At 44.2% G+C, this 13,983-nt stretch overlaps 1 protein-coding gene across 1 annotated transcript in view; it reads right to left on the bottom strand.

The window, feature by feature from the left end:
* The window catches only part of EXOC4 (exocyst complex component 4), a 779,245-nt gene that overhangs the window by 142,739 nt on the left and 622,523 nt on the right, over positions 1-13,983 (bottom strand). Inside the window, exon 12 of the mRNA XM_029615101.1 lies at positions 5,438-5,574. Within this exon, the coding sequence (XP_029470961.1) occupies positions 5,438-5,574 (137 nt within the window). The remainder of the gene's footprint in view (positions 1-5,437; positions 5,575-13,983) is intronic.

Below are 13,983 nucleotides of genomic sequence, written 5' to 3'. Positions count from 1 at the left end.
GGAAGGGTCAGGGGTAGAGAAAGCAAAAACAATGGATTAAAAACTATAAATTATATACAATAACTAAAAAATATCTTCAATAATGTACAATGTACAAAATGAGGGACATAACGTATTCCGTATTCCGTCCGCTTTCATAGACGTCTATCGCAAAATTACAATACAAAGGGTATTTATGTAATGGGGGGTGTCATGGTGTAGGCTTGCTGAAAGAGCCAGGTTTTCAGTTTTTTCTTGAAAATGGGTGTTAATTTTATAAATCAGTACAAACCCATTTTAGGCTCCCCCCCCCCCCCCCCCCCCCCCCCGTCTTGGTGTTTTCTAAAAGCAAAAATCAGGCTGCACCTCTCCCTTCCCTCCCACCCACCTGCCGTGCTGCCCCCTCCCCGATACCTTGTATTTTATTGCAGGGAGCCTCCACCCTGCGCCCAGCACTCTCTCTGGCTCCCGGGTTATTCCCCTGTTCTTCTGCCAAGGAGAAAAGGAAAAGACACCGATTCTTCCAGTGCAGCCAGAGAGAGACAAAATTCTACCTTCCGGTGCTTTTTTTTTTTTAAATTTAGAAAGGATTGTAAGGCACATATGAATGTAAGATATCCACATCAGCCATCATGAAATCTTGTGGCCTGCTGCACTAATACAGGCTACACAGAAAACCTGGCCACATATTTCCTACAGGGGTCGTTTTCTATTTAGGCTTTGCCTTTTCACTGGAAGACTGAAACAAATCTATTTGGGTCAACAAATTATTTTTTTTCCCCCTGAAGTGAGTCAACTATTAGCTTGGTGTGAATCAGAGCATTTCCTGTTCTGCTGCATGCTGTGATCACTAGTCCTAATTAGGTCTCAGCAGGAAAGTAAGATTGACATGGTGAATTCAGACCCAAGCTACAACAGTTACACAAGTGACTGCATCTCCCCTCCTCCCGCACCGAGCAGCAACTCAGATTTCCGAGGCTGAACCACCATTCTTAAGGCTGCCCACTGCTAGTTCTGGCAGACTCAGCACCTGGATTAACTGTGGTCATGTGTTGCTCTGGCCACTACCACCTGGTCCAAATGGACAAGCAGATCTGGTGAGAAAAACCTTACCGGGAAAAGGGCTGACGTATGAGGTTAATGAGCCAGACCGCTGAACAGTCCAGCAGCCTCTGAAAATGATATCTCTGCAGTTGGCCCAGTGGCACCATGCAGAAGAGCCGGGTACAATTACCAAGACCAGCTTTTGTTCCCTGAGCTAGCCAAGGGAGGCTGCATTCCAGCTCCTGAGAGGGAGGGCGTCCTAGTCATTGCTCAATGGTGACACCTAGTGGCTGACACTAGGCTGCCTGTGTACTGGGTTCCACAGGAAACCCCAGTCTGGCGGGGATGGGGAAGGTTATAAAAATTGGGGAAATACCCCTGGTAGTCGTGAATGAAGACTCACGGCACCGCTGCCCAATAGAGGTTAGTTTGATTGAAGTGGAAACCCCCAAGGAGCAGGTAGAAATTGCTGAATCAAAAAAAAATATATATAATATACACATACATATAATAATAATAAAAACATCCTGCAAGTCACAGAGTGACACTGTACATTATGGAGTACATTTTTAAAGGCTTAGTCTGCGAAAAAGGTAATTTTGTCCTCCTTCTCCTCTCGCCCTCAGAGGAGTGAAAGGGAGAAAGTCTTTTATACAATCCCACTTCTGGGTCCGGGCACAGCCACGCCCCTCCGGCGGCGACAGTCGCAGGCTGGAGATCTTTTAGCACCGTCGGGGCAAACGAAAACTGCTTACCCCCGGGAAACTCAGCAGCTGCGAAAAAGGTAATTTTGTCCTCCTTCTCCTCTCGCCCTGAGTTTCCCGGGGGTAAGCAGTTTTCGTTTGCCCCGACGGTGCTAAAAGATCTCCAGCCTGCGACTGACGCCACCGGAGGGGCGTGGCTGTGCCCGGACCCGGAAGTGGGATTGTATAAAAGACTTTCTCCCTTTCACTCCTCTGAGGGCGAGAGGAGAAGGAGGACAAAATTACCTTTTTCGCAGCTGCTGAGTTTCCCGGGGGTAAGCAGTTTTCGTTTGCCCCGACGGTGCTAAAAGATCTCCAGCCTGCGACTGACGCCGCCGGAGGGGCGTGGCTGTGCCCGGACCCGGAAGTGGGATTGTATAAAAGACTTTCTCCCTTTCACTCCTCTGAGGGCGAGAGGAGAAGGAGGACAAAATTACCTTTTTCGCAGCTGCTGAGTTTCCCGGGGGTAAGCAGTTTTCGTTTGCCCCGACGGTGCTAAAAGATCTCCAGCCTGCGACTGACGCCGCCGGAGGGGCGTGGCTGTGCCCGGACCCGGAAGTGGGATTGTATAAAAGACTTTCTCCCTTTCACTCCTCTGAGGGCGAGAGGAGAAGGAGGACAAAATTATCTTTTTCGCAGCTGCTGAGTTTCCCGGGGGTAAGCAGTTTTCGTTTGCCCCGACGGTGCTAAAGATCTCCAGCCTGCGACTGACACCGCCGGAGGGGCGTGGCTGTGCCCGGACCCGGAAGTGGGATTGTATAAAAGACTTTCTCCCTTTCACTCCTCTGAGGGCGAGAGGAGAAGGAGGACAAAATTACCTTTTTCGCAGCTGCTGAGTTTCCCGGGGGTAAGCAGTTTTCGTTTGCCCCGACGGTGCTAAAAGATCTCCAGCCTGCGACTGACGCCGCCGGAGGGGCGTGGCTATACCCGGAAGTGAGTTGACTTTTGCCTGTTATAAATTTGACTATTATCCGGTGCGCAGCTGCCGCCGGCGCGCCGCTGAAGCCACGCGCGCTAAAGGGGCGCGCGACACTAAGGCTTTGCCGGGCTTCGCCGGGACTTAGCCGGGCTCAGCAGCAGTTACAGGTTAGGCGTTGTCTCCTATCTCCTTAATGTTTCCCTCTCTTAAATAATTAATACATTACCACTTTTCCTGCAATAGTGTCCTTTCCTTGAGTCTCTCAAGCCCTCCACCAAGTGATAGCTACCATAGTTTGCATTACACTCGACACAGCTCTGACTTTTTGAACTTAGTGCCTGGTTTTACTACCTATTAAATAAGCTATGCCTCACACCAAGAGGAAGGCAAAATTCAAGCCTCCGACTGGTGAGACGATGGCAAACCCAAGTCAGAGAACTGTGTCTGAATGGTTGACCCAAAATTCCCCAGAGGAGCTAACCATTGATGGAGTTGAGTCAGAGCGGGACACACTCCTTCCAGTTGAGGAAGCATCTTTAAGCCCTGGGGCACCTGATGTACCACCACCACCTGGATTAGCGGGAGTATTACTCCCAGAAAATTCAGGTGAAAAACGGGAAGAGGTAATTCTGAACACCTCGGTCCTTGATAATATAATACATCAAGGGGATAAGGAAAAATTGATAGATAAAGTTAATCAAGAATCAATTCAACATACTATTTTGGAGAAATTAAATCTTTCTCCAAAGAGTACTAGCACCCCCAAATTAACTAAACACGACAGAGAGAAACCCCATCATAATGTTGAAATTACAATTAAATCAGATGTAATAATGACTAAACCAGCAAATGTCACATTGGACAATGTGTGGAATTTTTTAGTTAAGATGGATGGATCAATCAATAAATTAACAGAGATAGTGATGAAAAATACAAATATATCAGTTCAAAATTCCGAAAAATTAGTAGAACAAGAAAAGGATATTAAGGAACTAGATAAGAGAATATCACAGGTAGAGAAAATACAGAGCCATCAAATAACTGTAGAAACTGAGGTAAATAGACGGATGGAAGGAATGGAAAATTCGATTAGATCATTAAATCTCAGGATAAATAATTTTCCTATTATTAGGAAATTAAATCCAATAGAGCTTTTTAGAAATTACCTGATGCAAATTTTAGAGATTCCTGAAAAATGCCTTCCAGTAATTGTAAAAGCTTACTATGTTGGTATAAAGAGAGAGAATATAAGGCAAGAACAACAATTGGAAGAAAAAATACAAATTGATACATCCCCTGTGAAAATAGTGGATAAGGATAGTTCCTTAGATCTGTCAGACTTAATTCAGAAGTCTCAGGAAGAAATTGAAATAAAATCAAGAGGCACACTATTAGTCCAATGTGCTTTCATTACTGACAAAGATACAATAATGAAATTCTTCTTTCGCAATCGATTAAAACAGTTCTACGGACAAAAGATCTGGATTTATCCAGACTGTGCAAGATCTACTCAATTGCGAAGGAGAAAATTTCTTTTGTTAAGGAAGGAGTTAGTGGAAAAGGGAGGATCTCTCACATTAAGATATCCTTGTCGATGTTATGTAAAATTTGATGGAAAGAATTATATATTCACAGAACCTGAGGAACTCAGAAACCTTCTCGTTGTATAGTACCAGGTTTTACGGTTAAGGAGGGTTTAACTCAATGCAAACATTCTTTATATTTAATGCCTTTTCTTTCTCAGTATTGAATTTACGCCGCTTAAGATAGTAGACTATCACTATGATTTACCTTCTTATAAAATAAATAGACAGATTTCTAGTTAGTTAATATTACCTTTATATAAAAGATGATGTTAGATCTTATGATATTAAGAACCTGTCATTATTATTGTTTGCTTCTAACATTTTATTTGTTGTGTTTATGTTTTAAAACAATAAATAAAGAATTCAAAAAAAAAAAAAAAATAAAGGCTTAGTCTGGATCTACGTGGGGGGGGGGGAAAAAAAAAAAAAAAGGAGTTACGCCGGTATAATGACTGAATCTGCCAAGGAGGATTTTCAGCCCTGTAAATGCACGTATGGCCTTGCCACATATTAAAATGGCAGCTCGGAGGCATGGTTAAAAAGTTTGTGCATTAAATGTTTTAAAATGTATGTGCTCTTTATGCCTTCCTTTGACAGAATTTAAAATGTATGTGTACTTTTCAGCCACAAAACCACCTGCTCTTCAAACAGAAATTATGTGGCTACTTTGTGTTTGAATGTCAGGTTGGTTTGTGTAGGCCGAAAAGGACCCACGTACGTCGCCAGTTAGGCGTTTTATTGAAAATTTACCCCAAAGCCAATAATTATCACCGAAGGATTCTGGTGAGATCATAAACCACGAGGCATAGGGATATCACCGGCACCTGGAGATGACTGCAGTCCTCTTTCTGAGCTGTCTGGATGTGAAGCAGCCACGTCTCCAAGTCCTAGACTTTCCAGCAAAGCCTTGAAGCCAGTAACTATTTATCCTTTGCAATAATTATTTATCCCTTTCTGTCACTGAAACTTCCAGAAAACTAGAAAAGGCTAAGCACAGAGGGTACTGATGATCCCTGGCCTGAAATGAGAAGAGATTCAGTTCTTTCAGCTCAAAGTAGTCCACCTATCTCGGAACTGATTTAATCTGGTTTGCCCGTTGGTGGTCAAAGACAATTGAAAGGGCTGGACTGCAGGAGGAGGAGTGAAGGCAGGAAGAGGGGCCATACCTGTATGCAGTGTTGCAGGTGTCTTTGTACTCCTGAAGTTTCACGCACACCATGTTGAGGAACTGATCAGAGTAAGCACTCAAATCATGCATCAGGTTCAACAGGTCTTGCACCGTTTTCTCCACTATTACTGAGCTCTGGAAGAGGAAAAAAAGCAAAACAAGATGGGTCCACGTTTCCTCAAAACTTAAGTAAGAAAGCTTAGCACCTCAATCATCTGCACCACACCTTCCTACTGAGGATTGTTTTGGAAAACTATCATCTTTGGAACATTACACACTATATAGCACTATATCGGCTACTTTCTGCTTCAATCAACATCAAGATTTCTCGTCCTTGAAGGCATGGAAATGAAGACCTTGAAGGGACATGGTTTTACTTCAGTTGGACCGTGGTCAAAGTTTCTCTCTTGAGTGAACAGATTTTGATGCTAATTTCTTCAGCTTTGCTGCTTTTTGAGCAGCCCAAAAAAGTGTACAGAAAAGCAGAAAATATTGCTTTTCTGTACATCCTCCAACTTAATATTTATTTATTTAGTACTTTTTTTTTTTTATACCGACATTCATGATACAGATCATATCATATCGGTTTACAAGGAACAGGGGGTTACAACATGAATCTTAACATAGAGGAAGAGGTATCCTAGCGATATTAAGTCAGAGGAACCAAAAATGTAAAAAAAATAATAATTATTATAATTTTTTTTAAATATATAAAAAAAAAATGTGCCGGCCAGTCCGGTTAGAAAAACTGACGCTCAATTTTATCAGCTTCCTTCATGGCTGTCAGCAGGTTTGGAAAGCCGATGCTCGTAAAATTGAGCATCAGTTTCCTGAACCCGCTGACAGAGTCACCTCTCCTGGGCCCAGGAGGTGCTAGGGGTGCATAATCACCCCTAGTGCCTCCTTTTATTAATGCGAGTCCCTCATTTAAATATAGGATCGCGCACCCAGAAGAAGTGGCTGGGTGAGCTTTGCGAGAGCGGGCGCTCAGCGTGGAGTGCCCGTTCTTCCGTGCCTGCAGTTGAAGAGCGAGAGTTTTTCCTGGGGAGCTGGAGGTGGAACTACTTGCCCTCTGCTCTGTGCCCTATCCCGCTGTATCCAAGTCACATGCAGAAACATTTCATTCTCTGCTTGTGCAGAGACAAGGTTTGAGCTCCTCTCCATGCCTAGTTATAACTGACCTGCAGACACCGCGTAGTTATTTTTCAAGGATCCAGCAACTAGGTCGTTTCACTAAGAGAATTCATATTCGGTTTCATTGGTACAATAATAGGGAAAGGGATGACTGCTCCCCTGCACAAGCCTCATCTCCCAAAAAATGATCAAGAAAATATCTCATTGGAGAATAAGTGATTTTCTAGGTGGATATGGAGCAGTATCACAGGAGGCAACATTTCATTCAGAGCTGCATGGAAGGGTAAGTGGTTCTACATTTCAAAATTCCAGTGCATAACATGGGGACTAATGCGGTCATTTTGTGACTGAAGGCAGAAGTGTAAAGATGTTACAGAAAAATTCAAGAACGAGGTGGACACAATGGACCGAAGCACTGGTAAAGTGTGTGCAATTTAAAGTGATATATTTAATACATATATATATAAATCACTTGACTCAAAGCTGTCTGCTCCATGCACTGTGTAATATTTCACAATTACTCCAGACAAGCAACGTTGCTTGCCCTGTATTAAATACTAAGTTGCCATGTTTGAAGTTCTTTCAGCAGTTACCTGGTGATTCGCCTGAGGCCTCTGCATCCCGCTGGACCACATCGGCTCTGTCGGCACACTGCACGGACCGGTCAGAACCTGGTCCATTTCAGCACTGACATGGATCCTCCCACGTGTTCTAGCAGCAACATCTTGAATTGTATTTCTGAAAGACCTCACAAGATGCTAATGGGTCCATTTTCAAAGACTTCAGTCTCTTGTTATATGGGGCAAAAAACGGGGTTAATCCATGAAAGTGTATTTTCAGCTAGGCCCCTTACTGAAAATGTCCCCCAAATTGGATATCTTTTAAAGAAGAACTCTGCTGTCCTAAAAGGAGGCAGATTCAGCAGCTGGTTGAGCAGGAGCCTCTCCAAACTTGTTGGGTGAAAGGTTCATGGGCCTGTGCTCTCCAACCATGGCACACGTCTACTCTGTGTCCAGCACAAGCCATTTGGGCACTGGGCATACCTCCTAGTAGGCACCACGTTGAATGACAAGCTGACATCACCGATTTCAACGTGTGCCCAGCAGGGCAGTTTTGATGCCACTTTTAAATATATAAAAAATAAATGTGCCGGCTAGTCCGGTTAGAAAAACTGACGCTCAATTTTAACAGCTTCCGTGATGGCTGTCAGCAGGTTTGGAAAGCCGATGCTCGTAAAATTGAGCATCAGTTTCCTGAACCCGCTGACAGAGTCACCTCTCCTGGGCCCAGGAGGCGCTAGGGGTGCATAATCGCCCCTAGCGTCTCCTTTTAGTGTGAGTCCCTCATTTAAATATAGGATCATGCACCCAGGAGAAGTGGCTGGGTGCGTGATAATATGATCAAATTTGATTTAATGACTGGAAGAGGAACAGTGTGCAAATCCAAGGCTCTTGTGCTAAACTTTCAAAAGGGAAACTGACAAAATGAGAAAAATTGTTAGAAAAAAACTGAAAGGAGCAGCTACAAAAGTAAAAAATGTCAAAGAGGCGTGGTCATTGTTAAAAAAATACCATTCTAGAAGCACAGTCCAGATGTATTCCACACATTAAGAAAGGTGGAAAGAAGGCAAAACGATTACCGGCATGGTTAAAAGGGGAGGTGAAAGAAGCTATTTTAGCCAAAAGATCTTCATTCAAAAATTGGAAGAAGGATCCAACAGAAGAAAATAGGATAAAGCATAAACATTGGCAAGTTAAATGTAAGACATTGATAAGACAGGCTAAGAGAGAATTTGAAAAGAAGTTGGCTATAGAGGCAAAAACTCATAGTAAAAACCTTTTTTAAATATATCCGAAGCAGAAAGCCTGCGAGGGAGTCAGTTGGACCGTTAGATGATCGAGGGGTTAAAGGGGCACTTAGAGAAGATAAGGCCATCGCGGAAAGATTAAATGATTTCTTTGCTTCGGTGTTTACTGAAGAGGATGTTGGGGAGGTACCCGTAATGGAGAAGGTTTTCATGGGTAATGATTCAGATGGACTGAATCAAATCACGGTGAACCTAGAAGATGTGGTAGGCCTGATTGACAAACTGAAGAGTAATAAATCACCTGGACCAGATGGTATACACCCCAGAATTCTGAAGGAACTAAAAAATGAAATTTCAGACCTATTAGTAAAAATTTGTAACTTATCATTAAAATCATCCATTGTACCTGAAGACTGGAGGATAGCAAATGTAACCCCAATATTTAAAAAGGGCTCCAGGGGCGATCCGGGAAACTACAGACCGGTTAGCCTGACTTCAGTGGAAAGTGTTCTAAACATCAAAATCACAGAACATATAGAAAGACATGGTTTAATGGAACAGAGTCAGCATGGCTTTATCCGAGGCAAGTCTTGCCTCACAAATCTGCTTCAACTTTTTGAAGGAGTTAATAAACATGTGGATAAAGGTGAACCGGTAGATATAGTATACTTGGATTTTCAGAAGGCGTTTGACAAAGTTCCTCATGAGAGGCTTCTAGGAAAAGTAAAAAGTCATGGGATAGGTGGCGATGTCCTTTCATGGATTGCAAACTGGCTAAAAGACAGAAAACAGAGAGTAGGATTAAATGGGCAATTTTCTCAGTGGAAGGGAGTGGACAGTGGAGTGCCTCAGGGATCTGTATTGGGACCCTTACTGTTCAATATATTTATAAATGATCTGGAAAGAAATACGACGAGTGAGATAATCAAATTTGCAGATGACACAAAATTGTTCAGAGTAGTTAAATCACAAGCAGATTGTGATAAATTGCAGGAAGACCTTGTGAGACTGGAAAATTGGGCATCCAAATGGCAGATGAAATTTAATGTGGATAAGTGCAAGGTGATGCATATAGGGAAAAATAACCCATGCTATAATTACACAATGTTGGGTTCCATATTAGGTGCTACAACTCAAGAAAGAGATCTAGGTGTCATAGTGGATAACACATTGAAATCGTCGGTGCAGTGTGCTGCGGCAGTCAAAAAAGCAAACAGAATGTTGGGAATTATTAGAAAAGGAATGGTGAATAAAACGGAAAATGTCATAATGCCTCTGTATCGCTCCATGGTGAGACCGCACCTTGAATACTGTGTACAATTCTGGTCGCCGCATCTCAAAAAAGATATAATTGCGATGGAGAAGGTACAGAGAAGGGCTACCAAAATGATAAGGGGAATGGAACAACTTCCCTACGAGGAAAGACTAAAGAGGTTAGGACTTTTCAGCTTGGAAAAGAGACGACTGAGGGGGGATATGATAGAGGTGTTTAAAATCATGAGAGGTCTAGAACGGGTAGATGTGAATCGGTTATTTACTCTTTCGGATAGTAGAAAGACTAGGGGGCACTCCATGAAGTTAGCATGGGGCACATTTAAAACTAATCTGAGAAAGTTCTTTCATACTCAACGCACAATTAAACTCTGGAATTTCTTGCCAGAGAATGTGGTTAGTGCAGTTAGTATAGCTGTGTTTAAAAAAGGATTGGATAAGTTCTTGGAGGAGAAGTCCATTACCTGCTATTAAGTTCACTTAGGGGCGGATTTTAAGAGCCCTGCTCGCCTAAATCCGCCCAAATCCGGGCGGATTTAGGCGAGCAGGGCCCTGCGCACCGGTGAGCCTATTTTACATAGGCCTACCGGCGCGCGCAGAGCCCCGGGGCTCGCGTAAGTCCCGGGGTTCTCAGGGGGGGCGTGTCGGGGGCGGGCCCGGTCGTCGCAGCGTTTAGGGGCGTGTTGGCAGCGTTTTGGGGGCGGGTACGGGGGCGTGGTTACGGCCCGGGGCGGTCCGTGGGCGTGGCCGCGCCCTCCGTACCCGCCCCCAGGTCGCGTCCTGGCGCGCTAGCGGCCCGCTGGCGCGCGGGGATTTACTTCTCCCTCCGGGAGGCGTAAATCCCCCGACAAAGGTAAGGATGGGGTTTAGACAGGGCCGGGCGGGTGGGTTAGGTAGAGGAAGGGAGGGGAAGGTGAGGAGAGGGCGTTAGAGGATTCCCTCCGAGGTCGCTCCGATTTTGGAGCGGCCTCGGAGGGAACAGGGGTAGGCTGCGCGGCTCGGCGCGCGCCGGCTATACAGAATTGATAGCCTTGCGCGCGCCGATCCCGGATTTTAGCGGATACGCGCGTATCTACTAAAATCCCGCGTACTTTTGCTTGCGCCTGATGCGCCAGCAAAAGTACGCCTATTCGCGCTGTTTGTAAATCTACCCCTTAGAGAATAGCCACTGCCATTAGTAATGGTTACATGGAATAGACTTCGTTTTTGGGTACTTGCCAGGTTCTTATGGCCTGGATTGGCCACTGTTGGAAACAGGATGCTGGGCTTGATGGACCCTTGCTCTGACCCAGTATGGCATTTTCTTATGTTCTTAGAGTTCTGAAGGAACTAAAAAATGAAATTTCAGACCTATTAGTAAAAATTTGTAACCTATCATTAAAATCATCCATTGTACCTGAAGACTGGAGGATAGCTAATGTAACCCCAATATTTAAAAAGGGCTCCAGGGGCGATCTGGGAAACTACAGACCGGTTAGCCTGACTTCAGTGCCAGGAAAAATAGTGGAAAGTGTTCTAAGCATCAAAATCACAGAACATATAGAAAGACATGGTTTAATGGAACAAAGTCAGCATGGCTTTACCCAAGGCAAGTTTTGCCTCACAAATCTGCTTCACTTTTTTGAAGGAGTTAATAAACAAGTGGATAAAGATGAACTGGTAGATGTAGTACACTTGGATTTTCAGAAAGTATTTGACAAAGTTCCTCATGAGAGGCTTCTAGGAAAAGTAAAAAGTCATGGGATAGGTGGCGATGTCCTTTCATGGATTGCAAACTGGCTAAAAGACAGGAAACAGAGAGTAGGATTAAATGGACAATTTTCTCAGTGGAAGGGAGTGGACAGTGGAGTGCCGCAGGGATCTGTATTGGGACCCTTACTTTTCAATATATTTATAAATGATCTGGAAAGAAATACGACGAGTGAGATAATCAAATTTGCAGATGACACAAAATTGTTCAGAGTAGTTAAATCACAAGCAGATTGTGATAATTTGCAGGAAGACCTTGTGAGACTGGAAAATTGGGCATCCAAATGGCAGATGAAATTTAATGTGGATAAGTGCAAGGTGATGCATATAGGGAAAAATAACCCATGCTATAATTACACAATGTTGGGTTCCATATTAGGTGCTACAACCCAAGAAAGAGATCTAGGCGACATAGTGGATAACACATTGAAATAGTCGGTTCAGTGTGCTGCGGCAGTCAAATGTTGGGAATTATTAGAAAGGGAATGATGAATAAAACGGAAAATATCATAATGCCTCTGTATCACTCCATGGTGAGACCGCACCTTGAATACTGTGTACAATCTGGTCGCCGAATCTCAAAAAAAGATATAATTGAAATGGAGAAGGTACAGAGAAGGGCTACCAAAATGATAAGGGGAATGGAACAGCTTCCCTACGAGGAAAGACTAAAGAGGTTAGGACTTTTCAGCTTGGAGAAGAGACGACTGAGGGGGGATATGATAGAGGTGTTTAAAATCATGAGAGGTCTAGAACGGGTAGATGTGAATCGGTTATTTACTCTTTCGGATAATAGAAAGACTAGGGGGCACTCCATGAAGTTAGCATGGGGCACATTTAAAACTAATCGGAGAAAGTTCTTTTTTACTCAGCGCACAATTAAACTCTGGAATTTGTTGCCAGAGGGTGTGGTTAGTGCAGTTAGTATAGCTGTGTTTAAAAAAGGATTGGATAAGTTCTTAGAGGAGAAGTCCATTACCTGCTATTAAGTTCACTTAGAGAATAGCCACTGCCATTAGCAATGGTAACATGGAATAGACTTAGTTTTGGGGTACTTGCCAGGTTCTTATGGCCTGGATTGGCCACTGTTGGAAACAGGATGCTGGGCTTGATGGACCCTTGGTCTGACCCAGTATGGCATTTTCTTATGTTATGTTCTTAATTGTCAACAGATTTCTTTCAGTTACTGAGATGTGATATTGTATAAAAACATACATAAGCAATCTAGTCTTAATTTTAGAGGGCAATTAAACCCCCCAACCCTTTTTCCATAATGATTTGTTGGTTTTAGAAAGCTCCTCCTCCTATTATGCGCCTGAGGAAATCACGGCCCCAGTGCAACGATACAGAACAGCGCTTCATCAGAGCTCTATGTGGGCATCCTACTGATACATATTAAGTATACTGATACTAAGCCTCTGAAGATTGGACTCAAGGAGGAAGGGGTGGAGGGTCATAGTAAACGTGCACCCCGTGACAAGGCTGGAAGGCTCTGGGCCAGCCTCGCACTTCTGAAGTGACAAGGAAGGGCCCCGGCAGCCACTTTTTTTCCAGTTCATCATTTCTAGCCTCACCACAGGAAGGGCTGTCCACCTAGTCATATCTCATCTTCATTCTGCCATGAGGTTACGCTTTTATTTATTTCCCGCCCAACAATCAAGTTCTGAAAGCATATCACAATAAAAACAACTAAAACAAAGTTACAATATCCAACAGAATCACATAAAACTAATATCAATAACAAACATAATTCAATCTCATATAAATAAAACACAAACAACCCAACAACTAATGATATCAATCACAAACATACTCATTACTAATATCAGTTTAATTTTGGAGCCTTAACAATAACATCTCCAGCAATTAACAAGTATCCCTTTGGGAACTGCAACAGAGAGGAGTGGGAAACCATTGTCCTACCGGGAGAGACTCTCGTTTGACACCGTTACCCTTGGAACAGCTGCAGGTCTCGGCGGCTGCCCCGACCCGGAAGGAGGTCCCTCGGTCACGTGAGCAGTTCGTGTCTGCTGCTATAAAATCAAGCGGCAGACACTGGAAGTTGGGAACTGCAACAGAGAGGAGTGGGAAACCATTGTCCTACCGGGAGAGACTCTCGTTTGACACCGTTACCCTTGGAACAGCTGCAGGTCTCGGCGGCTGCCCCGACCCGGAAGGAGGTCCCTCGGTCACGTGAGCAGTTCGTGTCTGCTGCTATAAAAATCAAGCGGCAGACACTGGAAGTTGGGAACTGCAACAGAGAGGAGTGGGAAACCATTGTCCTACCGGGAGAGACTCTCGTTGACACCGTTACCCTTGGAACAGCTGCAGGTCTCGGCGGCTGCCCCGACCCGGAAGGAGGTCCCTCGGTCACGTGAGCAGTTCGTGTCTGCTGCTATAAAATCAAGCGGCAGACACTGGAAGTTGGGAACTGCAACAGAGAGGAGTGGGAAACCATTGTCCTACCGGGAGAGACTCTCGTTTGACACCGTTACCCTTGGAACAGCTGCAGGTCTCGGCGGCTGCCCCGACCCGGAAGGAGGTCCCTCGGTCACGTGAGCAGTTCGTGTCTGCTGCTATAA

This window comes from Rhinatrema bivittatum, chromosome 9, assembly GCF_901001135.1.
Source record: "Rhinatrema bivittatum chromosome 9, aRhiBiv1.1, whole genome shotgun sequence".
Lineage (NCBI taxonomy): Eukaryota > Metazoa > Chordata > Amphibia > Gymnophiona > Rhinatrematidae > Rhinatrema > Rhinatrema bivittatum.
The sequence above is the reverse complement of the archived record's forward strand: the minus strand, read 5'-3'. Positions and strand labels throughout refer to the sequence as shown.